A 27,662-nucleotide genomic window follows, 5' to 3' on the forward strand; every position below is an offset into this window, starting at 1 on the left:
TAGGTCCAGGCAACTTATTGACATTTAGCCCTACTGGTTTCCATAGTACTTTTTCCTTTAGTGATAGTTAATGTATTTAATTCCTCTCCACCTTTTATCCTTTAATTTAGTATTTTTGGAATTGCTGTTAATTCAACCATGAAGACTAACGCAAAGTATTTATTTGAATCTTCTGTCACTGCTTGGTTCCCAGAAAAAAAAAGCTTTTTCCAGAAGAATAAAAATCAGTGAATTATCTGAATGTTGTGAAACTGCATCACTCTGAAGTTCAGAGGGAGCTGGATGTTCCTCACCCACGACTCACAAACAGTTTGAATGAAGGTACAGCAAGTAATTCAAAAAGCTAAAAGAATGTTATCATTAATCACAAGGGCAAATAAATACAAGAGGAAGGAGATTATGCTTCAGTTATATAGGGCACTGGTGAGGCCAAATTTGGAATAATGTGTACAACATTGGTCACCTTATTGACGGATGCAAATACACTGGAAGCAGTTCACCAAAGGTTCACTAGACTTAGACCTAGAATGGAGGCTTGTCTTATGAGGAAAGTTTAAACACAATGGTCTTCCATGTGCTGCAATTCAGAAGAGTAAGGGAAATATCAAATCCTCAGTGTCTTGATAAGATAGAGGTGGGGATGTTTCTTCTTATGGGAGAATCAAGAATCAGGGGATCATTGATTAAAAACCAGCCATTTAAAATGTTTTTGCTCAGAAATTTGAGAGTCTTTGGAACTCTTTCTTATAAAGCTAGTGGAAGCGGGAGGCTAGTAATATATTTAAGTCAGTGGTAGATAGATTCTTATTAAACAAAGGGTTGAAAGCACGGGGAGGTATTGGTGTAAGAATATTGTCATTAGATAAGCAATCCAGAGTCCTAGATTAATGTTGGAGGGGCAATGGTTTGAATTTCATTATAAACCCACGGCAATGTGACTGATTCATATCTGCCCTCTGAAACAGCCCAGCAAGGCATTCAGTTCAAGGGCAGCAAGGAATGAGCATTAAATACTAACCCAGCCAGAGGCATCGAGATCCCATGAATAAATTTTAAAAATGAAAAGGCAGGAAAGTTGATTTGGGGTTTCTATCAAATCAGCCATGAGCTCCTTGAGGGGTGAAGCAGTTGCAAGGGGAAAATGGTCCACTCCTACCCCAACTTGTTAGTTCATTTGCATCATTATAATTCAGTATCTTTGCAGCTAACTCTGCTTTTTTTTCATTTGGCTATCTGCAGTCAATATCAAAAACATTATGATGGCTGGCAGACATGAAGGTAATGTGAATTAACTTTGAACTGAAATCAGAAAATACAAATCAGAACCATAATTTTGATTAGGAGCTGATTATGATCATCCAAATGTTGGGATGCATTCCTATGCTGCCTTATTTTATTTCCAAGCATGCAAAGTTTCAGTTGTTTAGAGTTTCCTTATCAATCATAAGCTTCAAAAGCAGGTACTGTCACTTACAACAAACAGAATTCCATGGGTTGGATTTTCTAAGGCAAATGCATACATATTATCATTTCACTCCATACTTATGTAACAAAAGGGCTGCATGTTTCTGACGAGAGATTCCAATCAGCTTTACTTTCAGAAATGCGGAGCTATGCTTTCATTCGGACAAATCCCTCGTAGTGCTGAACAGTCAGGGGAAGGCAAACCCATGTCCCCTTTGTCACAGCAGACAGTTTCCATATTTTGTCATGTACAGATCCAGCTCACAGACAGTCACTTTATTAGCCTCTGTGAAAGTTCAAGTATATTCGGGAAGTTAGCGGTGACAGGGTGCCGGGTGGATAAGGGATAGGGTGCTCCAGGTACATGAGGTCCTAGATAATAGCATGCCAGGTAGGTAGTGTGTAAAGAGGCCAGCTTTGTGATGGGGTTTTTAGTCTAGGTTAAAGTGGGTAGGATATCTTGTGTCCAGTACTGGGGGATGGTGGGGGAAGAGAGAACTTGGACCCTGGTAAAGAGGTTGCTTTTCTGGCCTTGTGGTACTGAGATCATGTCAGAGGTGAAGAGGGCAGGGAGGTGGGAGAAACAAGGTAGCTAGAACGAGGGGGTGGTTGTCGTGTTCTAAGGTGGAGGAGACGATTGTTCAGGACCCTGGAAATAAAGGTGGTGTTGTGTTTCCCAGATTTTGGGGGGTGGAAAGTCAGCTTCCAGGGATGGTATGGAAAGGTGGATTGCGTGCCTAGTCTGTTGGCTGCTAGGCACAGGGATGTGTTGTGTCCCAGATGGAGAGGGGGCAGTAGAGTCAGGCATCTGGGGGTTAAAAGGGTAGAGAGGAGGCACACTTGGATGTGTGTGTGCACTAAGCCGGACAGTCAGTTTAACAGTTACTGTCGAGTTAAGGTGTGTATTTAACTGTGTAACTTTGCTCAAATAACTATTTATTTAACTGCAGCAGAACCCTCTGAATTACAAAGACACATTCTTAAGTTATGGAATTCAGGCTTTCGAGGTGCAACTTGCAGCTACACCGCAGAAAAGATTATCTGGCCATGGGAAAATCCCAGCCTATAGATTTAATCTTATTGCACTCTCTTAGGTCAACAATTCCACTCTCACATTCACCTGCTGTTGACAGCTCCGAATGCCATACTCACTGGTTCAAATCCAGGTCCAAAATGAAGGATGAGCCGAATACTTCTATCAGGAAGCTCACTTGCGCAAGGTGAATAAACTATAAAACAGAATTGACAGTGTTATTAAGAAATGACAATTTTAAAATTACTCCATAAAGCCTTTATTCCCAAATATTGCAAATGCAAATCAATCAAAAATTAGAGATAATGGGAACTGCAGATGCTGGAGATTCCAAGATAATAAAATGTGAGGCTGGATGAACACAGCAGGCCAAGCAGCATCTCAGGAGCACAAAAGCTGACGTTTCGGGCCTAGACCCTTCATCAGAGAGGGGGATGGGGGGAGGGAACTGGAATAAATAGGGAGAGAGGGGGAGGCGGACCGAAGATGGAGAGTAAAGAAGATAGGTGGAGAAGGTGTGGGTGGGGAGGTAGGGAGGGGATAGGTCAGTCCAGGGAAGACGGACAGGTCAAGGAGGTGGGATGAGGTTAGTAGGTAGCTGGGGGTGCGGCTTGGGGTGGGAGGAAGGGATGGGTGAGAGGAAGAACCGGTTAGGGAGGCAGAGACAGGTTGGACTGGTTTTGGGATGCAGTGGGTGGGGGGGGAAGAGCTGGGCTGGTTGTGTAGTGCAGTGGGGGGAGGGGATGAACTGGGCTGGTTTAGGGATGCAGTGGGGGAAGGGGAGATTTTGAAACTGGTGAAGTCCACATTGATACCATATGGCTGCAGGGTTCCCAGGCGGTTCCCCCCCACCCACTGCATCCCAAAACCAGTCCAACCTGTCTCTGCCTCCCTAACCGGTTCTTCCTCTCACCCATCCCTTCCTCCCACCCCAAGCCGCACCCCCAGCTACCTACTAACCTCATCCCATCTCCTTGACCTGTCCGTCTTCCCTGGACTGACCTATCCCCTCCCTACCTCCCCACCCACACCTTCTCCACCTATCTTCTTTACTCTCCATCTTCGGTCCGCCTCCCCCTCTCTCCCTATTTATTCCAGTTCCCTCCCCCCATCCCCCTCTCTGATGAAGGGTCTAGGCCCGAAACGTCAGCTTTTGTGCTCCTGAGATGCTGCTTGACCTGCTGTGTTCAATCAAAAATTAAACTGCTTAGTGTAGGTTTTACTTTTTTTTAGAAGCATTTGATTGGTAGGTTATGCAGAAAATACTGTAAATTGCAACTAATTAGCCAGCACTGTACTGATTTGAACAATAAAGACTTGCACTGATTTAGCACCATTCATGGCCACCAACCTCTCAAAGTGCTTTACAGCCAATGAATATTTTTCAGTGCAGTCATTGCTGTCATTCAAGAAACGGGATGGCCAACATGCACACAGCAAAATCCCAGCATTGTCTGGGTAACTTTTGTAATATTGGCTGAGAATGAACACTTGCGAGGATACTGGGAATGACACCCCTGCTTTCCCCAACATAGTGCCGAAGGGGATCACAAAGAAATTGATGTGGCCTTGGTCTCATCTGTAAGACGGTATCTCTGATAGGATAACACTCCCCAAGTCCTGCTTTGGAGTGTCAGCCTCAACTTCCATATCCAAACCAGAACCATGGGATTCAGAAGGGAGAGGACTACCACTGAGCCCCACTGATGCATGCAATGCAGTGCTAAACAACAGACTGGGCAAACAGATGGTGGTGGTGTTTCCTGTATGGTTTATAACATGGGCGTAAACAACAGTCCAAAAGATAAGATCCTCGCAGGGGTTAATTCGAAACAGGCTGGGAATACAGTCCTGCCCTTCTTGTAAGTACTATGTACAGAAGTGACAGCTCCACTGGAGTAGGTAACAATTCATTCTGCCAAACACTTTTTTTTAAATAAAAAAAGTCTTGCCCATAATGGCACTGAAAGATGAATAAAAGCATATTTAACATTTTCGTTCTAAAAAAATCAAATTGGACAGAGATAGCTAAATAGAAACCTACATGAGAGGCTGTGCTGTTGTTCCGGACCCTGGTGTTCAATCGGCTGTGTTTAATTTCCTTTCCCGAGTGAACACTGTGGATTAATCGCTGAGGTTTGGTGGCCTCTTGTAAAACGGACCTGCTGTTCCACCGGTCCTTCCCCGCCTGGAGCTCAGCTTTAATAAACCCTTCAATAATAACAACAGCAACAGTAATAACGTGAAAAGCGGAGTGTAAAAGTCGAAGATGAATGATCTGGGATCAATCCTCAAATGTTAATATAAAGTGAGACTAATTTGAGAGAAGAACAGCCCAGGAGGCGACGCTGTTTTGTTGACGGGTCCCCAGACTGCTCAGCACTGCAGATAGTGTCAATGCAGCAACTGCATTGAAAATAAATGGATGGATTGCAGATTCCCAAAAATAAAGTGTAAGCTAATTTTCGCCCAAACAAGAAGGGGTGGGGAAAAAAAACTGATGCATTGACATTTATCCGAAAAGCGCCAATTTTCAAAAGAAAAAAAGTGCACTTGTGCTTACCTGTAGGACAAGTGAGGTAGGAGATTGCAACAAAAATCCAAGACGGCACAAAAGTCATGGTTGCATATCTCACGCACAATCTTGAGGCTTAATATACACGCATATATATTTGAAGTTTACTTTCCCTCCCCACCCTTTCCCCGTGCCCCCTTCTCTTCCCTCCTCTATACAAAGGAAGGTGTTATGAGGAGGATCTGCAGAGGGGCTGGAAGCTATCTGTCATATTCCCGCAGTCTGTTCCATCAGCAACTCCGCGGATGAAAGAGTAGATTCTTTCTCATCTCGCTCCGAGCCTTTGGTACCTGCTGCATTCCAGTTCGATGCAGTAGTCTAGATAAAGCCAGCCTCCGTCCCAGAATCCTGCAATGAGGAACAATCATGTCACCACCGTTTATGCTCTTCTCGATGATAGGAGATCAAGCCACTTGGCTCCAATCAAATCGCGTTACTCATTCACCAGCACAGCCATTTGACTGAAAATCGTTTCTTTTGATATCACATGCCCCCATCAGAGCAATTTCTCTAAACCAGTGTTTCCCAAAATGTTCTCCTTACCCACCCTCCCACCAGATGTGATCGTATTTCGAGGCTTGAACATAGTCAGTCTCCCACTGAGACCTACTAGAAGGAATGTGGTGGTGGCGGGGGGGGGGAAGCAGGTGGTAAAAATTGGTCCTATATACCCCTATTTTGAGAAAATTCACGAATGTTTAACATCCACTTTTCTATACACATTCCTGTTGACGTCAAAAGATGATAGTTAACCAATCTATTTCCCATGTTTTGTGCACTTACAAACATATATTAACAATGTAATTTCAAAGTTATTACACTCTGTCTTATTCTGACCACATCTTGTTAACTCTTAGATCATCAACATCTGTGTCTCCCAATACTTGTGCACCTTCTTTCTCCTTTGTAAAGCTATGTCCTGGCTTCTATTGCCCTGCCAGGTTATTTTATGCCCTCTTTAACACAACTAGTAAACTGCCTTGCTAGACCACTGATATGGACCAGATCAAACGCCCTCAAAATATATCAAGGATATAGCTTAAATCCTAACATTTATATAATTTCAAGGCAAGTGTAAGGTGTTGTAATCCAGGTGTGATTTGATTGGTCAAATTACTAGACTAAGCAAAATGCACTTTATTCTTACACTGCAACCAAAATACAAATGGAAAAAGAATTAACATAACGTTATAACTATTAAAATACTTAATAAAATATTATTTAACTCCTACTCATCCATATATAGAAGTAACCCATTAGCAACCCTTGGTAAAGTCAAATTCAGCAAAACAGATTTGCTCACTTGCTATCTCCTCCAATCCAGGAGAAAGAAAAAAACTGACAAAAAAAAGAATCTAGCAGCAGCGAAAGATAGCTCAAACTTTTTGCAACAGTAGAGAGAGCTGCAACCAGCGGCATCAATTCCAAAAAAAACCCATCTTCGACGACTGAAAGGAAAAAAAACCTTAAACTCTGGCTCTGCGCGAGCCTGACTCCACCCACTCATGCTTTTTGCTCCAAAAAAATTTTTAACTCTGCTTTCCATGGAGCAGGCTCTTTTTCAACTGGTTGATAACACCTCTCTTGAAGAGAACCAGGACAGAACAATTACAATTACACCACTGATTTTGATTTTGCTAAGATGTAACTTTCTGGCCTCTATTGATCCCACCTTGCCAAACAGTCTCACTATCCCTGGAAATTAAAGCCCTCCCTCTTGCCCTCCCCCTCAGTCACGTATTTATTTATGTGTGCCTCTGGAATGTATTTGAGGCCTTGCTTATTAGTCTCCTTCCTAACTTCCAAAAATACTTTTGCTAGAACCCTTTAGTTTAAAGATGTGCTCTGCAGTTGTTCAGTGACATTCTTGACCCTGAGAAAAGCAAGGCAGTTACAGGCTGCTTTTATTTTACTCTTCAGAATGTTCAGTGCAAGAGTAGATGGAAACTGGAATTTAATTTCTGCAGTCTGGTTTTAGGTTTTTAGTTATAAACTATGCAACTGTTAAGACTATCAATCCTGATACCTTAAAAATATCACACATAGTACTATTGTGGGGTGACACAGTGGCTCAGAGTCACAGGTATAGTTTAGAAGGGTGTGTTTGTGAGGGATGCTCTTCAGAGAGTCAACCCGGACTCAACGGGCTAAATAGGCCTGCTTCCACGTTCTATGAAAACTGTGGCCCTTGACTTCCTTATGGATTTATTATGCAAGGCATACTGCTCCAAGTGCTTTGTGCTATAACAGGGAGTGAAGGACACAATTATACTCACAATTCTTCCAATAGCATATTAAAAAGAGGAGCATAAAATAAATACATGATGCAACTCTTGTATAAATGGGAGAAAAAGAGGTAGGATAATGGATCCTTCTGGGCTAATTGAGGATAAAAATGTCAAAAGGCTCCATTTCATCATTGAATAAAGTAGGACACAAAAGTGAATAATTAGACAACTTCCATTAAAAATATCAACATGGGATGCAGTAGTAAAGATCAGAACAAAGGTAAGCAGAAACTCAGAAGACACAAGTTTGAGACCACAAGGAAAATCTTCCAGCCTTAGTCTTTACCAAAACAATGACAGAACCAGTTTTAGTTTGGAACTTGATTCTTTGGATGGCATGCCTACCACCTACTCTACCAGAATAAGCCAAGTGATATCCTCTTCATATGTCCCCGATCATTTTGGGAGGTTGGTAGGATGACGAGTCCATTTTGTCAAAGCAAGAATTTCTAATTAAAAAGGGATCACAGGATGTAAATCACCAGCATTAAGATTTTTCAGCAGTCACACAAATGGAGAAGGGAACTGGGAGAGCTGCACCAGATCTTTCAGTTTTACCTGGAGGTCATCCTGTGGGAATCTGAGGGACACAATGTAGTGAACTCTACCAAAGATGGGACCAAGATGACAAACTCTCAAACCAAGTAGATGCAGATATGAGTAGCCAAAGAAGTCAGCAGCGGGAGTGTGCGCCCTCCAATCTGCGTACAGTTCACTAAGAGGAATCAGGACACTTGGGAGGTCAGAGGGGCAAATGACAACAGGTTTAGGTGCCAAGTCCAAACACTTGACTTTCCCAGTGTACCTCACCAGGACAGAGCACCACATTGGACAGATCCATTCATTCTCTTTCTTCTCATTGCGTCTCACATCCTCATCTGGTTGACCAATATTCATTCTCTCCCTGTTGCTCTCCTCTACTGATGCCTTTGTCATCCTCCATAAAATGGTATCTTTCTATTCTCTGTACCCAACTATTTTGGATTGTCACACCAGTTTCCCTTATCTCAGGGAAGAAACTCATAGCCCAGTGATCAAAGACCAAGGGATCAGGTTACCGGGCAGCTAAGGAGATGCTGCTGCTACTCATGTTGTTCCAGATGCTGCTGGAATTGCTAGTGCTGGCATGACATCTGTCCTTAGTTCACAGCAGGGTAAAAAGAGCAGCTGCATAATCTGCTCCCATGCTGTGGTAAGGGCTGCCAACAAAGTACAGCTGAAGATGAGAAGTCAACAATACTCAAAATAAAAACGTGAAAAATATACTCATATTCAGTTTTCTTCAGGATTAGGTGACACCAGAAGTGCAACGCAGGTCAAGGGCCTTCTAAAAATGGAACAGTGAAAGCATACTGAAGGGATCTCGGAAATAAAAAGACAGAAGAGGAGGGGTGAGGCTGGGGAAGGTTGGCGGGATGGTGATAGGTGACTGCAGGAAGGCAGTGGTAGGGATTGGTCAGTGAGGTGGGAGGAGCAGATAGGTGGGAAAGAAGATGATGGACATATTTGTCAGGTCAAGAAGGTGGTGATGAGAGGAAGGATTAGTCATGGGATGAGGCTGGAGGTGGGGAGATTTTGAAACTGGTAAAGTCCACATTTTAGACCATTAGCCCACCCTACCTCTCTCTATTTATTTTGGAACTCCCTTCACCCCTCCCCCATTTCTGAAGGGTCCTGACCCGAAACATCAACTTTCCGACTCCTCTGATGTTGCCTGACCTGTTGTGTTTGTCTGGCTCCACTCTGATATCTCAGTCCTGTACAGGCTAGATTTGGTAATGATGGCAAGTACCATTCCGTAAAGGACATTTTGGTCCTTGCAAATCATAAATAGGCCTTTGAAAGAAGCACACGAACAGTTTACATGGAAAAGAAGAGTAGGCCATTCAGCCCTGTGAGCCTGCTCCACCATGCAACAGAATTATGGCTGATTGTCAACTCAGTACACAGTCCTTCCTTTCTCCTAATACAGGTATTTATGCTATAATGCATGTTTCACTAACGTGAATTGACTGTAACATCATTGATGATTAGGAGACACTGTCTGAATAATGCCAACTTTCCCTATAATACGATAATCTATAGCGCAAGGTCACACAAGAATGCAACTATTGCATTATAGGAGAAATACCTGTAATTATTTACTTTTTCTTGAATCACTCAATATTTTAGCCCCAGCAGCTTTCTATGGCAAATAATTCCACAGGCTCACCATTCTTTGGGTAAAGAATTTTCTCCCGATCTAAGTCCTAAATGGCATACCTTGTATCTTTAGACTGTGACTCTTGGTTCTGGATTCCCCATTCATTAGGAACATCAATCCTGCATTCACCCTGTCTAGTTCCATTACAATTTTATAGCGTTCATTGAGATGCCTCCTCATTTTGCTAAACTTCAGTAAATATAGTCCTAACTGGTTGCTCTCTCTAGGGATTTTTAACTAAGGTCAAAGCAGTGTTAGAATTAGCAAAGGTGTGCCAATTATTTCTCAGATATCCTTGACATGAGGCCAGTTCATATTAACTTGCTGTTCTTCCGGAATGCCCATTATTATTAGTAGAGATTAATTCTGATTTTCCTCTCTAAATACCTTTCAGTAGAATGAACGAACGAATGAATGAATGCAAAATAATCAATTAAGCTCTCTCTTTCAATTGGGGAAGTAGGAATTTTTAAACCAGTTTAAAATAAAAACAATTGGTTTAGTCAAATTAATTAGAATAGAAGGAAGAAAATGCAAAAAAAAAGTCTCGCCTCAGGTCACCTACTGTTGAATCCTTCATCCTTGCTTTTGTTAACTCAAAACATGAGTATTCCAATGCCACAGAGATAGTAGGAACTGCCGACGCTGGAGAATTGAGATAACAGTGTGGAACTGGACGAACACAGCAGGCCAAGCAGCAGAGGAGCAGGAAAGTTTGATGTTTCCTGTATAATATTCTTGTGAAGCATCTTATGATCTTTTAATTGCATTCGAGGAACTATATAAATACCCATGAAGTGTATTTTTCCCCACATACACGGCCTTTAGATCCTCCATTTTTTCCACAATGCCCAAAAAATTAATCAAAGATCTGTATTTGAACATTTATTTCAATGATTCTCTACAAAATAGTGTATATGACAATGTACATGTCATGATTAAAACTCTACATCTGTAGAGATTTCAAGAGCTCATGTTTGACAGAGGTGGTCCTTTACAGTATGAAAGATTTACTGGAGACTGTTTAAAAACAAAAAAAAGTGTGCTCTCAAATCAAAAGAATAACAAGGTATAGAACCCATTCAGTAATTACTTTAAAATTGAGTGTTCATAGTTAGAAAACGAATAAAATGCCACAAATGATGCTATTATCAAGTCAGATTCATTTTTAAGAAAAACCAACAAATAAATATTTGTAAAAATCTGAATGATTAGGATAATGCAGGAAACTTCTTTTTTCAATTGGCATATCTAGTGACTCTAGTCAATCTAATCTAGCCTATCATGCATTACCTGGATAATGAAGGAATTTAACTGCAATCTGTTCACCTTGCTCACATTCCAAATGCCAAAAGCAGGAAAGCGTCAAGTGCTACTTTAAATAAAAATATTTAATTGGCAAAATTCTGGTGATAAAACTATAACAAATTTGCTGCTGTTCCTTTAAGATTGTGGAAGATCAAAGGCAACTACTTTGATTTAAAATTGCTGAAACATACCAACAAATAAAACGTGTACATTTTATCATTAGCATTTCAGATCAAACTAGACTTCTATTTTAAATGTGTGGCTGCTAAGAGCTCAACTTCCTAGATGTAAATTCTTTAATTGGTAACTGTTTTTTGGATGAAGGAAAATAAAAGCATAAACACTTTTAATAATATAAATTTTACAAATCTGTCTCCATAAAACTATTTCATTTTTCTTAATCCTCTCCTCATCTGTTTCCTCTACCAAATGGAAATAGCATTTTCAATTTTGAAACTTCCATTCTTTCAAACAGAAATGCAGATTAGGTGGTGTCTGAGCCAAGGTAATCAATAGCAAGACAAAGTAGGTCAACGGATACGCAAATTCACATCACCAGTCAAATGGAGACACAAGAGTATCAGGCTTAAAAGATACAATACATTAAATGTCAGTAACACCGAGCAAATGTTGATTCTTTTTCTCAGTACAACAAAAGGTATAATGGAACGAAGTGTGCCTTTATCCATGCCTAGAGATCAAATGGGGTTTGCATCTAATGTTTTCTATCATATATTTGCATTGTAGCCTTTGTTCAGTACTCAATAGTAAATGCAAATTCAACACATATCCTTCCTTGTACAAACTGTTAACAAGCTGTTCATCATCATAAAAAGTTAAAATGCGGCACTTGCTGATGGTTTCGAATGCCTGTGAGTAAAATGTTAATGATTTAATGCAATATTTGCAGGACTATCTCATCACAAATCATACTGTTTGAAATTGTAAACAAATTTCAATCATATTAAATATGACTAGGTGGAATTATTTGCTGTGCACTTTGTACGGTCACCTGAAAAAGCTGCCAACACTCCCCACCCTCTAATTAATTTATAATTTAACATACTCTTCCTCGGGTAAATGCTTACACTAATCAGTGCTTCAAGAGAGCAACCACTTTATAGACAATGCTGACCACATGAATTTAAATTCTACCACATTGTATACTCAAGTAAGCAGCCTGTGAAACCTGCTCCTGGACCTACACCAATGCCATTTGAATGTTCATTTACAATTTGAATGAAATTAAGATGAAACAAGATTAACTTTTCCTTTGTGGCAGGGAAGAAATACTCTGCTTTCCTAATGATTTGGCACTTGTGCGAGCACAAAAATATCCTACAATTGGGTGGAAAAGCATAATGACCTTGATTTTCATTGCATTGCCAAAATAGAACATTGATGTTTATTTCTCATGAGCGTTTAGATTTTATTTTGTTCCTTTTGTGTAGCAAATTCATGGGAGTGGGGAAGGGAAAGAAAGGATGCATGAATGGAAGGTAAAAATACTTCCTTTGACAAAGTAGGCTCTTATTGCGGTCATTCATGCACCAGTTAATCTACTACACTGCATGTTAACTAAAGGCGAGTTTGGAGCCTAAACTCAATCAGAACTAATATAACCTGTGACTTGGAATGTTAAAAATGATTGCAATGTGGTTCATGAACCAATTAGTTCTCAGAAGTAAAATCATTTACAATTTAAAGTGTGTGAAAGAGTTGATTGAATCTTTCAAATAACTTTGGCACTGTATTATTAATTACTATAACTGTCCAGATAGGGCAGAAATGTTAAATAACACGGTGGACATGTTTCAGTTTGACAGTTCATAAGACATTTCTCTTCTTTTCTGGTCCAATCTACAGCAGCTTTATCCTTTAGTACAGAGTATAACTGTGTCTCATACTTGGCATCTTTCATAGTAACACAAGTCTTTCGCAAGAGCTCCAAGTCAACAGATTGGTCTTGAATTTGTCTATTATCAATTCTAGAAGGCAACTGAATATCCCACTCGGATTCTGATGAAAAGCTGTCTGTGTGGAATATGTTATTTTTAAAGGAAGACTGATGGAAGTTAGTTTCGTTGACAGAATTTTTATATCTACTTTCATCCACTTGCAAATCAGCTTTCGTACGTAGGACAGCATCAAATCCCAAAGATTTCTGGCCATTGGATTTAAAGGAAGAAAGTAGCTGCATTGCTGTATTTCCTGCTACATTTGAGCATTCAATTTCCTCACTTGTATTTTGAATTTCAGCTTCAACTTCAAAACCAACTTGCTTGCTTTGAGAAGTTAAGCTTTCTATACTTTGAGGAGCCAACAGCAAATCTTTTTCAGCTTGAATTATCGCCCTACTTAAAGGAATTGCTATTTGCTCTTTAGAATGCAGAACTTCTGTGGGTCGATCAACCTCACCAGCTGTAGACGTGGTAGTTGCTAAGTTGCTTAGTTTTACTTCTGGATCCAAAATGACAGTTTGTGACTTCACCCAGTTTTCACATTCACCTTTGGCTCTACTGCTTTCCAAGTTTACAAGGATTTCTTGACTAGCCAAAGGCCTATCTAAACCAGAAGTACCAGTCAAATCAAAATGCTCCCCCACGGAGATGTTCAGTGAACATGCAGAAGGAGCCATGTTCTTTTCAACACAAGAATGAGAAGTAAAGGTTTTATCCAGATTAGATGAATAAAGCAGTTCAGTATGTGGTCGAAATATATGTGCATTGAAATTTCTGGCAAGGCAATTTCCACTTTTAGGGAAAGGGAAACAGTCACATACACTAGTCAGTTCATCCAATCTGCATCTTGGACTTCTCTCAATTTGTGAACTGGTGTTGTCAGAGCGCTTGCGTTTTTTAAAACTAAAGTTGGTATCTGTTGTAATTATATCACAAGCAGCCTTCCAGGAGTCAGGAATTGCGTCCTCACAATACGAAGCTTCAGCTGATGTACATTTCATGTGCTCCTGCTCATCTGAAATTTCATCTTTGTCAGCACCACATGGTTTTTCTTGCACAAAACCAACTCCAACATCTGTTTGTTCATTAGGCACAGAGTGAGTTGTCCTCTCTGCTGATACTCCTGTGTTGAAGTCTAGTAAAATACAATCTGGAGGTTTTACTTCCAACTGTTTAGGGCATGCAGTTATTTGACTCAGGGAGCTCAAAGAAACCAGATCATGATCCTGCTGAAGGGGGTGGAATCTGTGTCCATTAAGTTTTAGTCTTTCCTGAGTCAGCTCATCTGTTGTTTTGTCAGGTATCACATGATACACCTTTGAATTCTGACCATTCTCCTCAGTTCTTTTCAGATTTTTTACAGGAAAGTTTCTCTGTCGGCTTGCAGCCATAGACTCAAGTGAACATTTGTCTTCTCCAAGGACGAAGTCATTAACAGCCTGCATCGATTTTACGTACATTTTGGACCGTGAAATTCCACAGCTTGAAGCAAATTTCATGGATCTGAAATAAAAGTGCAAATCTATATGAACATAAAAGTTAAAAACTGGTGTAAAATTCAATACACTTGAAATCTTGCCACTGTCCTGTACAATTTTTAAGTGAAGTTGATGCTAAGAGTTCCAATGCATGGGCTTTGAAATCTTGCTTATTCAATTTGTTCACCCTTAATCAATATCAACAAGTGCCACGGTGTCCGAAGGATAAAAAAAATTGAGACACAAATTAGATTATTTTCTACTTTTGGAGTTTGCCTTGATTTAAAAATGGGGAAAAAAAAACCTTGAGTACTTAATTTATTTTAGAATTATAGACTGATCCAGGCAGAGGGATACAAAAACGTTATGACACAGAAATAGACTATTTAGCCCAAACAGTCAGGGTTGACTTGTCCTCTCCATACAGTTAAGTAGTTTTCATCATATTTGTCCACTCAATTCTTATATTTCTTCGGTTTCATTATCTTAAAGTGACATTTCTAGTACACGCTAATGACAGCACAAGGTAAAAAGGAGCCAAAGCAGAGACTCCTCAGTTGAAGAAAGAAAGTGAGAATATGTTGAAATGAAAAATGATGTGCAGCAGGTGAATTCTACATTTGAAAATCATGCCAAATATGATGGGTCAAAGGGAGAACGAGAGGAGGGAAACACAGACAAAAAGAGAATATGAGAAAAAGAATGTTAGCAAACGGAAGGAAATCCAAAAATCTTTGACTGGCATAAAAATAGTAAGCAGGTAGTAAGAGGTGGTGATGGTTGGGTGGGGGGAGCTATTAAAGACAAGTCATAAGTAATAGGAGCAGGAAACCATTGAACCCATCAAGCTTGCTGCACAATCAGTAAGATCACAGCTGATCTAACTGTGGCCTTAGCAACACTTGCTCATTTGTCCAAGAACCCTTGAGTCCTTTGTAAGTCAAATGTGTCTAACTCATTCAATGATTCCACTTTCAGTGTTCTGATTGCAAAGCCAATGATCTTCTGACAGAAGAAATTCCTTCACATCTGTCTTAAATTGGAGACTTTTTATTTTTAAATTGTGTCCTCTAGTTCTAACTTTCCCAACAAAACTTCCTTTCAGCACCTCTGCTGTTAAGTCACCCTGAACTTCCCCTGAACTACTTCAGATGCAAATATATTACTCTTTAAAGTAAGCTAAAACCAGTAAAAAGCTAATACCAGTAGTGGTAAATATAAAACTACCACATTGTTCTTGCCACAAGTCAGAGGTTGTTTAAGATTAAGTTTTGGGATTGGGTAAAATGAAGAAGTAAAACAGAAGAAGTGACTTGTACAAAATTCTGCTGTCAGCAAGCCTCAGTGGGTTTGGATGTTAAAGGTTAACAAGAACCCAGGTTGTTTTATTGGGGTGGGGTGGGGGAATACAAGGTTTTCACACCTGTAACAAATGACAAAAAACAGCTGCAGTAACAGCCATTAATCTCCAAAGTTTAAGGTATGAGGTATGCAGATTTTGTGAATGGTTCTACTTCTATTTAAAGACAGAATGAAGTTGGGAGTTTGAAGAATGACTAATTACAATTTCCACCTGAATGCAAGATCAATATGATTCACATTGGCATGGAGATGGGCTGCAAGAGGGGACAGTCCATGGGAAGCCGTATAAGTTCATAGGATGCATTCCTAAAATTTCACTAAACATTACAGATATCGAAGATTTCTGTCGGAACAAGACTGACAGAGTCGAGAAACGGGCAGCAAATTATATAGACAACAGCTTGTGCTCAGATTGGAGCGGTCAAACTCATAAGGATTTAAATCAAGACTGGAAGACTTACCAAATTTCTTGGGTAGCCTTTATCATAAAGCCAGTTCAGGGATTATAAGTTACTTTCTATTCATTCACATATACGGGTATCACTGGTTGGGCCTCCACTTAATATTCCTAATCGCCCTTGAAAAAGAAGCAGTGAGCTGCCTTCTTGAACAGCTGATCGGTGGGGGTATTTTATTGTGGCAGCAACGTAGGCAGTGCTGGTAGAAAAGGAGTTCCAAGATTTTGGCCCTGGGACAGTGAAGGAACAGCAACATTGTTCCAAGCCATGTGCAAGGCAGCTTACAAATTTTGTACTTCTCATGCATCTTGCATGTATTTTGTACTTCTTATGCCCTTCTAGGCAGCAGAGATCATGGTTTAGTAACTAGTAGTTGGTACTCATTGCTGCCATTCTGCTTCAGTGATGGAGGAAGTAATCATTAAGTGTTGGTTGGGGTGCTCGTGAAACAGGCTGCTTTATCCTGGGTGGTGCTGAACATCTTGCATGTTGTTGAAATTGCACTCATTCAGGCCAGTGGAGAGTATTGTATCACACTACTTGTTTCTCCCTTATAGGCAAGCTTTTGGGAGTTTGGAGTGAGTTATTTACTGCAGAACTCCAAGCCTCTGGCCTGCTCTTGTAACTGCAGTTTTAGGTAGCAAATTTACGTCTTTGTCACTAGTAACTCCCTGGATTTTGAATTTGGAGTATTCAGCAATGGTTATGCCACTGAATGTCAAAGACAGATGGTTAGGTTCTCTCTTGTTGAAGATGGTCATTGCCCAGCATTTGTGTGGCATGAATATTATTTGCAACTCTGTTCAAGCATGGGCATTGTCAAGGTTATCAGCAAAAGCAGAAGTTGCTGGAAAAGCTCAGCAGGTCTGACAGCATTTGTGAAGAAAAAGGAAAATCAGAGTTAACGTTTTGGGTCCAGTGACCTTCCTCAGAACAGTTCGAAGGTTCAGAGGAAGGGTCAGTGGACCCAAAACGTTAACTGATTTTTTTTCTTCACAAACACTGCCAGGCCTGCTGAGCTTTTCCAGCAGGTTCTGTTTTTGCTCCTGATTTACAGCATCCACAGTTTGTCCATATATCAAGGTCATGTTACATAATAGGCACTAACTGCTTCAGTATGATAGGAGTGGAATATCCTAACAAATTTATTTTTAAAACATTACTGGCTTTTCCAGGAGATCACAACATTGTAAAAATTCATCTGGTTCATAAATGTACTCTCAGAATGATGATTAGCCATCGTTGCCTATTCTAGCAAATACATAACTCATAGTAATATGGTTGTCTTTTAACTACCGTTTGTAATAGCTTAGCAAACATTCAATTCTATCAAAGAAAGGAGCTTCCCACAACCTTCTCAAAGGCCACAAATGCTGGTCTTGCCAGCAGGGATTTTTCTTTACTCCTTAGCATCTCCTTTTGTCCTTTAGGTGAGTCTCCCTATGAAACTACTGTTTGCTGTTTTGGACTCATATCAAACAGTAATCTAATCTTGTCCCTAGAAGACTTGGCCAGAAGTATTTTATTTAAGGATCTTTAATCATCAACAAAAACACTATTAATCATATTTCAAAGATGAAATGCAATATATTTGCCAATATGGTGGCAAACATTCTCAAATATTTTGAAGTCGAAAAGTAGAAGTTCAGTTGTAGGATTGGACAGCGACTCAATACATCCTAGTGATGTGGGGCGGGGGGGTAACTTATAAACCTTAACCTTTGCTGTTTGACAGCATTCAACAAAATATTCTTAATAAATACACTGCACAAAATTATCCTGACTTAGATAGATATATAAAATATTTTTACCGCTGGGTGTATCCATCACTTTGGTACTGTACAAATTCATTTTCTAATTGAGACATAATATCATCAAGGGCTGCAAACTGAGAGGGGTCACTGGCAAAGTCTTGATGTTGCTTGGAGAGAAGATGCTGCAAAAGAAAAAAAAACAGTCAATCAAATGTATAACTTCTCTGAAGTTCTTTTAGTTTTAAAAATGTTGTCACTGCAAACTCAATTAGCAATAACCAATTAATACTGTACTTGAAAGTACTAACCAAGTAATACTCTGACTTTTAGATGTCAGAAATATTACTACATTAAAAATTTTGGTCCAGATGTTGCAATGAAGAGATGCCAATCACCGCTGAGAAACAACTGCCCCAAAAGTTCTCTCTAGTGTTGACTTCCATTTTCCTGATGTCAGTGTGAATCTGGCACCAAGTCACAGGATCATTACATCTCCAGTAACAGTGATATAACCAAGAAGAGCGAGTTGCCAAATCCATTGAAGTATACTGTCAGACAGCAGATGAGAAAGTAAAAACCATCAATTTCCTTCCTTTTTAATGTTTTAAAATAATACATATGGAACTTGGCTTAAAGTTAAAAATTAAAGTATTTAAAATGTGAAATCATTTGGTGAAATTTAATATTCAAGCAACACAAAACTACTCACTCAGGGTCACTGTGGATTTTTAAAAAAAATCATTAATTATAAACCCAGTTTCACATCATTCAACTGACATAAAATTTTTAAAAGCTTTTTACAGCAAGGAAAGAGTGTGAAAAAACAAAGAGAAGGAGACGGGGTGAGCCTGAGAAAGAACACTATACAGAAACCAGTCTTTTCACAGAAAGTAGTGAATTTGTGGAATTCTTAACCGCGGAAGGCTGTGGAGGCTGGGCATTAAAGCATATTCAAGGCTGAAACAGACAGAATTTGGATTAGTAAGGGAATCAAGGGTTATAGGGAAAGGGAAAGAAAGTGGAGTTGACATTCACAGATCTACTGTGATCTCACTATATGGTGGAGCAGCCTACTTCTGCTCATATGCCTTAAGGTCTTAAAGTGGCTTCTCTAAAGTCAGCAGGGCAGACGACGAGAATGAACATCAACAAGGCCAGAAACATTTCGCTGAAAGTGGCAACACAATGTCATTAACAAAGCAAGGCATTTTTTTAAAGAAGGCAAAACAAATAAAAGTGAGATGTCAGCGGAACATGGGCAAGTGATTTGTTGGTGAATATTTCTCTTTTTGTATTTAAACTAGGAAATCAAAAAAACTTAAATTGAGTATAATAGTCCTATTAATTTACTTACTATCATCCGAAAACAGGTCCAGAGGCAATAAATAAAACTAGTAATTTAAAATAGGTGTAAACTAGATTTTAAAAGAGGGAAAGGTGATTATTTAGATGAGGGGATGAGTGAGTCATATTGTTTGTAATTCTGCATCATGTGAGACACAGCATTGGACAGTGCTGGCATTGTGACTCTTTGAAGGTTTGCAGTTTGGCTGAAGGCATCATTGGTAATAAGAATGAACAGCAAGGGTAGAAATGCAGTTGTTGTAGTTTCTATAATTAGGGATAGATCCGCATATCGGTAACTATCAGAGTCCACAAGTTGCTTAATGCCAAAGTATATAATGCATAGGGTGACGAATATCCTGCAAAGGGAAGAAAAACGGTGAGCCAGGTGTTGTGTATGTCAGTATCGATGGTACAGAGAGACAGCAGGGATTAAGGTCTAAATCATATTTTAACGAACTATGGCAAAAGTTACCTAAGTAGTACCTCAAGAGGTAGAAATCTCTGGATTACATCGTGTGAATGAGAATGGAAATATTAAGATTGTGAAAATCAATGTGTCATTTCAGGGATGATGCAGAATGGAGGACTTCAGATTCTTGGGGCATTTGGACCAGATGTGAGGCAGGATGTACCTATTTAAGATGGCATAGTTGTTTCCTTGCCATGGAAGCAACATAATTGGGACCAATGTGCTCGTAGCAAGGTTCATTTGTGGGGCTCTGGTGAATTTAAATTAAATAGGCATGGGGGAAACAACACAGAGAAGCAGAAAGAAGGAAGAGAGCATTAAGGAGTGAGAGTTTGGATAGCACTGGAGAAGGAAAGAGTTTCTTATTGGATAGGTGCAGACTTACATGGACTACAACGAATACAAAGTCACAGTCACGAAAACACAGCACAGCAGCTTTCTGTTCCACGTTTTAAGCACAAATAACAATGTGGGAATATCATGTAGTGGCAACAATAGGAATGGCTTAAAAACTGGTGAGGTCTGGGCACTTAATTTTCATAGGTAAATAAGTACCCAAAGAAGAAAGGGAAGGAAAGAAGAGAATTAGGGTGAAGGCATTGTAGTGCTGGAAGGATAGGGCATTCTGGAAGACTCAGAGGTAAAGACAGAATCTATTATTTGGTTAGAGTTGAGAATCAGAAAAGAGAATGATCACACTATCAGCTGCATCTAGAGGCCTCCAAATAATAAAAGATAGAAAAGCAAATCTGCAGGAGAATCACAGAACTATAAAACTATAGAGTTGAGAGTTTGGGGTATTTAAGTCACCCAAATATTATTTTGGATCTGGATGCAAATTTATTTTGGATATTGGGAGTAAAAGAGAGCTAAGATGATGAATTGTGAAAAGTTTTTGAGCTTGCTTGACCAGTATGTCCTTAGTATAGTTAGGAAGCAGGCATTGCTAAATCTGGCAGTGGGGAATGAGGTGGCCAAGCAGACCTAAAATGCATGGAGGATCATTTCTCTTAAGATGTAGATTAATGTTGGATTAGCAATTAGCATAGAGCAAAATAAAACAAAGTAAAACTTCAATATTGGAAGAGTAGACTTCAACAGCACAAGAGGGGAGCTAGCCATGGTGAAATGGAATGCTTAGAGATTTTTAAGTAAGTGTGTTTCAGGTACAGGCTCGGTTCATTCCAATGAGGTGGAAAGGTAAAGGAATCCAAGCCAGGGCCTATTGAACTTTAGGGGGAAGAAAATGAATATGACTAAACAAAAAGAGGCATTCGATTGATATGTGTCATACTGCAAGAAAGAATCAGGCCAAGTAGGCGAAAAGGGAAATTTGACTGGCAAAAAGAGAACTAGAGTAGAATGCCAATTAATATAGAAGGATACCCATAAATCTTCAACTCACATGTAAATAGTAAGAGGTATTAACAGGTGGGCTGGGCTTTATTAGGGGATGAGACAGTGATATATGTTTGTGTGTGCAGAGCAAGTTGAGAATACTTAATGAATACTTTGCATTTGTGTTTATTGAGGAAGTGGATGCTGCCAAAATATTGGTAAAAATGGCATTGGTAGAACTAATGGATTGGGTGATTAAAAGGATGGACTGGAAAAGCTGGCCTGTCTCCTAGTCTCAGAGATAATGGGAACTGCAGATGCTGGAGATTCCAAGATAATAAAATGTGAGGCTGGATGAACACAGCAGGCCAAGCAGCATCTCAGGAGCACAAAAGCTGACGTTTCGGGCCTAGACCCTTCATCAGAGAGGGGGATGGGGGGAGGGAACTGGAATAAATAGGGAGAGAGGGGGAGGCGGACCGAAGATGGAGATCTCCATCTTCGGTCCGCCTCCCCCTCTCTCCCTATTTATTCCAGTTCCCTCCCCCCATCCCCCTCTCTGATGAAGGGTCTAGGCCCGAAACGTCAGCTTTTGTGCTCCTGAGATGCTGCTTGGCCTGCTGTGTTCATCCAGCCTCACATTTTACTGTCTCCTAGTCTAGATGGTTTACATCCCAGATTGCAATAGGAAATGGGAAGATGATAGTAAAATAGTTTGCCATAGTCTTATCTTCCAAATATAATGGGACGGCGTCAGAGGATTGGAGTGCGGCAAATGTGACACCCTAATTAGAAGATAGTGCCGTGACATTCCAGTAATTACAAGCTGGTCAGTTTAACATCAGCAGTGGGCAAGATTTTAGAAATAAATTAGGGGACTTGGTCTGACAGATTTGAGCTAATTAAGGAAAGGTGGCATGGGTTTGTGTAAGGTAGATTGAGCTTCATTGATCCAATTGAATTTTTAGATGAAGTGAGAGCGCAAGTTGATTAAAGGAAAACAATGGGCATTTTCTTGATGGATTTTATGAAAGTATTTGATAAGGTACCACATAAAATGCAAGGTTAACACATCTGAGCCTCCAAAGAGGGTCAGCACCGAATTGCTTTACAAAAAAAAATTGGCTTCATGAAACTGTGACAGTGAGCTGTGACAGTTGCTTTTCAGACTGGAGAACGGAAGACTGTGCTGTTGCCCAAGGGTCAATGCTTAAACCAAATGTTTTAGATCGTAAGATGCTGGAGCAGAATTAGGTCATTCAGCCTATACAGTCCGATCTGCCATTTGATCATGGCTGAAGTGCTCCTCAACCCCATTCTCCTGCCTTCTCTCCACTAATCAGGAATCCATCCATTTCTATTGTAAGAGACACTCAATGACTTGGTTTCCACAGCCTTCTGCAGCAAAGCGTACCACATGGTCATCACCCTCTGGCTGAAGAAATGCCTCCTCATCCCACTTCTAAAAAGAGTCAACCCTCTACTGCACGACCATATATTTCAAGGACTCCAAACTCAGTAATGCAGTCAATAGTGAGGATGATATTAATTGAATGCAATAAGATGTAAGTAAACTAACAAAATTGGTCAGACAAGTTTTTTTTTCCTTTATTCATTCATGGGGTGAGGGCATTGCTGGCTAGGCAGCATTTATTGTCCATCTCTAATTGCCCTGAGGGCAACCACATTGCTGTGGGTGTGCAGTCATACGTGGGCCAGACTAGGTAAGGATGGCAATTTCTCTCCCTACAGGACATTAGTGAACCAGGTGGGCTTCTCTGACAATCGACAATGGATCCGCGGTCATCATTAGACTCTTAATTCCAGATATTTATTGAATTCAAGTTTCACTATTTCCTGTGGCAGGATTTGAACCCTAGTCCCCAGAACATTATCTGGATCTCTGGAGTAACAGTCCAGCGATAGTACCACTCGGCCATTGCCTCCCCAGTGGCAGATGGATTACAAACAGGCACTTGCTGTATCTAAATTGCAGAGTTCTAAAAAGTGAAAAAGGGCAGAAAGCCTCAGGACTCGTGTTTAATTTCTGAAATTTGTAAAGTCTATTTATTGAGAGAGCAGATGGCAAAGCATACGGGATCTTGGGCTTCATAAATAGTGACAATGAGTAGAAAAGTATGGAGATTATGTTAAACCCAAATAGACATTGGTTATAAGTACAATTTTGAAGGCAGAAGGGCTGCTGTTGTAGCAAAAGCTATATGGAGCAAAGGTGGGAGATGGATCAGGAACTGTGACAGCAGAGAATCAAGGAAGCAGGTAGTTTGTTTCATGAATAAGTGTAATGTGTGAGGTAAAGCAAAGACTGAGTCTGTTGTGGGTGGAGACATAGCCACAGAGATGAGTGGGGAAGTCTGAATTAAGGAAGTTTGATTTAATGGAAGTGTCACTGGATTAGTAGTCCAGAATATCAGGCCGACATTCTAGGAACAATTATCTGAATCCCACATGGCAGATGGTGAAATATAAATTTAATGAAATCTAGAATTTAAAAAATGGCTAATGCAACCATGTAGCTATTGCCAATTGTCATGAAAACAGGGGAATGAGGGGTGTGGATCCTTTTGTTTCTTAAAAAGTAGGAGAATAACAAAACAAAAAATCAAGCGTACAAAAACAGAAGTTGCTGGAAAACCTCAGCAGGTTGAGGGAATACCTGACTGAGGTCTACAAAATCATGAGAGGTATAGATAGGGTGGACAGCAGAAGCTTCCCCCCCCCCCCTCCACCCAAGAGAGTGTGGGACTCACATAGTAGGGGTCACGATTTCAAGGTGAGAGGGGTAAAGTTTGAGGGAGATATGCGTGGTAAGTTCTTTACGCAGAGCGTTGTGGGTGTCTGGAACGCCTTGCCAGCGGAGGTGGTAGAGGCAGGCACGATAGAGTCTTTTAAGATGTACCTAGACAGATTCGTGAATGGGCAGGGAACAGAGGGATACAGATCCTTAGAAAATAGGCAACATGTTTAGATACAGGATCTGGATCGGCGCAGGCTTGGAGGCCCGAAGGGCTGTAATTTTCTTTGTTCTTTGACAGCATCTGTGAAGGAAAAAACAGTTGATGTTCTGGGCCTGATGACCCTTCAGTTCTCAGGAAGGATCACTGGACCCGAAACGTTAACTGCGTTTTTTTTCCTTCACAGATGATGCCAGACCTACTGAGCTTTTCCAGCAACTTTGTTTTTGTTCCTGGTTTACAGCATCCGCAGTTCTTTTGGTTTTTATACAGAATATCAAGCCTACATGATTTGACTGTGTTAGGAATCATATATGCTCTCAGTAACAGCAGAAAGGGTAGTAAACTGATTGCCATGGCTGGGTCCTGAGATTTCACTATTGCTGGTTTACTCATTAAATACATTCAATTTTGCAGAAGTGTTATTTTGACGTAACTTCTTCTTTTAGAAGGGAACAGAAGCCCTATTCAATATGTTCCTAATAGTTACATGCTAATGGAGAAAACTTATTCCATGTCCCACAAGCTATTCAAGTCCTAGGAGATGGTTGCCCTGGGCTGATTAATATCATCACTTTTCATAGTTTCGGATGACAGAGTGGCTGGGATGGTATTGTTCTGAATAGATTACATAATTAACACATTGAGGTCTACAAAATCTTCTGATAGCTTCTGATGTAGATTTAGGTCTGGACACTGCTAGCAGCTTGAGGCTGGGAAGGGTTAAAACCGCGAAAAGGCAGTAATGGGATGGAAGAAATGCGGTTATAGTAACATTGTACGCTAGTGAGTGGTTAGTAAAGTTGTGAATGAATGAGATCGCGACAGCAATAATACAGAATGCTTGTGGGTGGATTGGTAAAGAGGACGTTTAGCACAAAATTAAAGAGGCTTATGACAGAGTGTGTGTCTCACAAAAACCATAGAATAGCATATTTTAAGGCAATTGACCCTCCATCACTAAAGACACGCCACCTGGACCACAGAAGCCTTGTTAATTACTAACCAATATGAGTAAGCGGGGCAGAACCTTAGCTGACTACTGGATATTCGAGGACAAAGGTTACAAGCTAAGCAAGTGACCACATAAGCAAACTGGCGCAGTGTGTTTGAATTCGACTGGTAGATATATAATACACCACAATTTTATAAAGTAAATGTGCCTAGTTAATTGATTTATGAATTTGATGTAATTTATTTACAGGCCTGATGTCACTGACTGGCTAGACAAATGATTTACAGACTTGATGTAGTTACTGCTCAGATAATTGATTTCTAGACTCAATATAATCAACTACATTGTAATTATGTAATTCTACAAATTGTTACTATGTAAGAAAGTATAAAATAGTGTTATGCGGGTATTCTGTAGAGTGAGCTCAGTTGTCCTGCATGATAATTTGGAGCTCCTCTCATTGCTGTGATCAATTGTCACTCAAATAAATTGCTGTTCCTGCTGGGTTCCCAACACCTTCAGAGCCTTCCTGCCTCAGAGAGACTGAGGTCAGTCCTGCATTGTAAAAACCCATCTCATTCACTAATGGCCGTTAGGGAAGGAAACGTGTCCTTCTCATATGATCTGGCTTCAGATCTATAGCAATATGGTTGACTCTTAACAGTCCTCTGGGAAATTGGAGATTGGAAATAAACACTGGTCCAACCATGCCTACATCCCATGAACAAACTTTTAACAGGAACAGCCTACATCCCATGAACTGTGCCGATTTTATTTTTTGTTTCAATAAAAGTTAACAAGCATCTAATGTTTAAGATGTGGGTAGGACAACACTATTGGTGATGCAGTTCACTTTTTCCTAGCGCCAGGATTATTTTGAACTACTAATCAGATTTGGACATGGAAGGAGATCAAGGCAGTCATACAATTATGACAATAGATAGTTAAGCAGATCATTTACCATGCTGACTTGAGGTCATAAAGGAGGGAGTTATAGAGAATCTACGATTCAAGCATATGAAGATATTAAAGTCAGTTAGACATCAAATTGTGGAAAAGGTATTTTAATCCTATGACAGGCTTTTATTGATGTCTCCTCGAAGCTGGACAGATAAGCAGTAATCAATAATGTGCCAGTCATGGAACAAACAAGATTTGTTCAAAGATTGTTTTTTGTTTTAAGAGTGTGCTTGCGTGACCACAGTGCAACAAATGGAGGCATATAGGGAAGGAGAATTAATAAATAATAAGAGAAATGAGATTTGTGCTAATCAGTTTCAAGGTCCTTGTTTGAAGAGTCAGCTGGCTGTTTAACAGACCTAACATGAAAGCAAAATTCCAACGAACCATTTAAAAGAAAATTAGTTAATATCCAATAGGAACGCAGGAAGGTTCAGATTTTGCAGAGAGATTATGCTGCGAAATCAACTGTTCTCACAATGCCCAACAAATGGAATACAATTGAAATTGTGGCAGAATCAGAACATCAAGACTGGTCTTGTGTTAAACACCATTTAAGTATATCAGATACTTACCCCAACAAGGTCATAGAATGTCTCACGACAACATTCACAGAATCGTTGCTGTTTTTTCTCTGTATGCATTGCTGCTGGTTTTGTGAGCGTTTCCACATCTCCCTCACTGTTGGTCATTCTACAGTTGCTGCCAAATGGAAACCATTAAAATGGTCACTAATTCAGATTACAAATGAAAATATGGTTTTACCCAAATCAAAAAGCACAAGGCTACTAACCCATCTTCCAAAATACCTATAGTGGGTGAAGTGTTTTGAGACATGATGTGCTGTCAGACATGGCTATAAGTCCAATAAATCAGATCTTTCAGAGACATGTTTCATAACTCAGCAAATTGTACATCCTCTCCTGATCATTTTCAAAGGGTAAAGTGAGGCAGTAGTAACAGACTGTGAATGAGGAATTGTAAAGGCTTAAGTGGTGGTTCACTACAGTGTACAAATATTTACCCAAGTTTATTCTTTTCTTGCTCATGATGTGCATTCCCAGGTTTCTTCAAAGGATCAAATGCACTGAATCCTCTGTGAGATTCATAGTTCAGTTCTGGATAGCTTGCATATTGCTGGTAGAGAGGTCTAAAATGCCTAAATACATACAATTCGCCAACACTCAGAAATAGTTCCATAGATACTGCATGATATTAGTTCATTTAAGCAAGTTTTTTTTTAAAACTTAGGAAGCTTCAAAAGTATGCAATAAGTTACTTTGTACAAATCATACAATAAGCCACAAGTTCAAGAAGCAAACTATGCTGAAACTTCATTTCTACTTTAATCAATCTTTCATTCTTAATGCTGAATATTCTGATCAGGCTTTAACAAATATCTATTGTCCGTGAGACTGATTTTGAAAGATGTCCAAATATTCTATTTTCAAGATTATAGTTATAAAAAAAATTTAAATGACATAATGCAATCTTTGTATGGAGATGATCTCAGCTGACTTACCGACTGGAGTCTTCAATTTTAAGAAAAGGTTGCTTTAGTTTTTTCACTGCTCCAAACACAAAATGAAATATAATTAATAGCAACTCCAGATCAACTGATGTACAGGAGCTGCTGTACACAGAACCGGTACTAACAAACATGACGTCGTTCTAACAAAATTGCTTCTTCGCAGGATTAACCATTCAGTCTAAATGCAGTGTGCTGAACACTCT

General features: G+C 39.9%; 2 protein-coding genes across 5 annotated transcripts in view; both read right to left on the reverse strand.

Moving 5' to 3' along the window:
- Positions 1 to 5,200, reverse strand: part of adam11 (ADAM metallopeptidase domain 11) — a 154,309-nt gene extending 149,109 nt beyond the window's left edge. For 2 of the 3 annotated variants that reach the window (XR_007250449.2, XM_048560900.2), the window contains exons 1-3: positions 5,061 to 5,199; positions 4,542 to 4,708; positions 2,617 to 2,693 (exon numbers count right to left, since the gene is read on the reverse strand). Coding sequence is in view for 2 of the 3 variants with exons in the window: in XM_048560900.2 (XP_048416857.2) it covers positions 2,617 to 2,693; positions 4,542 to 4,708; positions 5,061 to 5,118 (302 nt within the window). In the remaining variant the exon portion in view is untranslated. Of the gene's footprint in view, positions 1 to 2,584; positions 2,694 to 4,541; positions 4,709 to 5,060 lie in introns of all 3 variants that reach the window. The other variant, XM_048560902.2, reaches the window with a different exon arrangement.
- Positions 5,201 to 10,435: 5,235 nt separating this feature from the next.
- LOC125466312 (uncharacterized) overlaps positions 10,436 to 27,662 on the reverse strand; it is a 41,665-nt gene continuing 24,438 nt past the window's right edge. For both annotated transcript variants that reach the window (XM_048560659.2, XM_048560660.2), the window contains 5 exons: positions 27,451 to 27,496; positions 26,953 to 27,087; positions 26,504 to 26,630; positions 17,942 to 18,066; positions 10,436 to 14,335 (listed from right to left, as the gene is read on the reverse strand). In XM_048560659.2, the coding sequence (XP_048416616.2) occupies positions 12,628 to 14,335; positions 17,942 to 18,066; positions 26,504 to 26,630; positions 26,953 to 27,087; positions 27,451 to 27,496 (2,141 nt within the window). In that variant the 3' untranslated portion in view covers positions 10,436 to 12,627. The remainder of the gene's footprint in view (positions 14,336 to 17,941; positions 18,067 to 26,503; positions 26,631 to 26,952; positions 27,088 to 27,450; positions 27,497 to 27,662) is intronic.

Source organism: Stegostoma tigrinum, chromosome 31 (genome assembly GCF_030684315.1).
Source record: "Stegostoma tigrinum isolate sSteTig4 chromosome 31, sSteTig4.hap1, whole genome shotgun sequence".
NCBI lineage: Eukaryota > Metazoa > Chordata > Chondrichthyes > Orectolobiformes > Stegostomatidae > Stegostoma > Stegostoma tigrinum.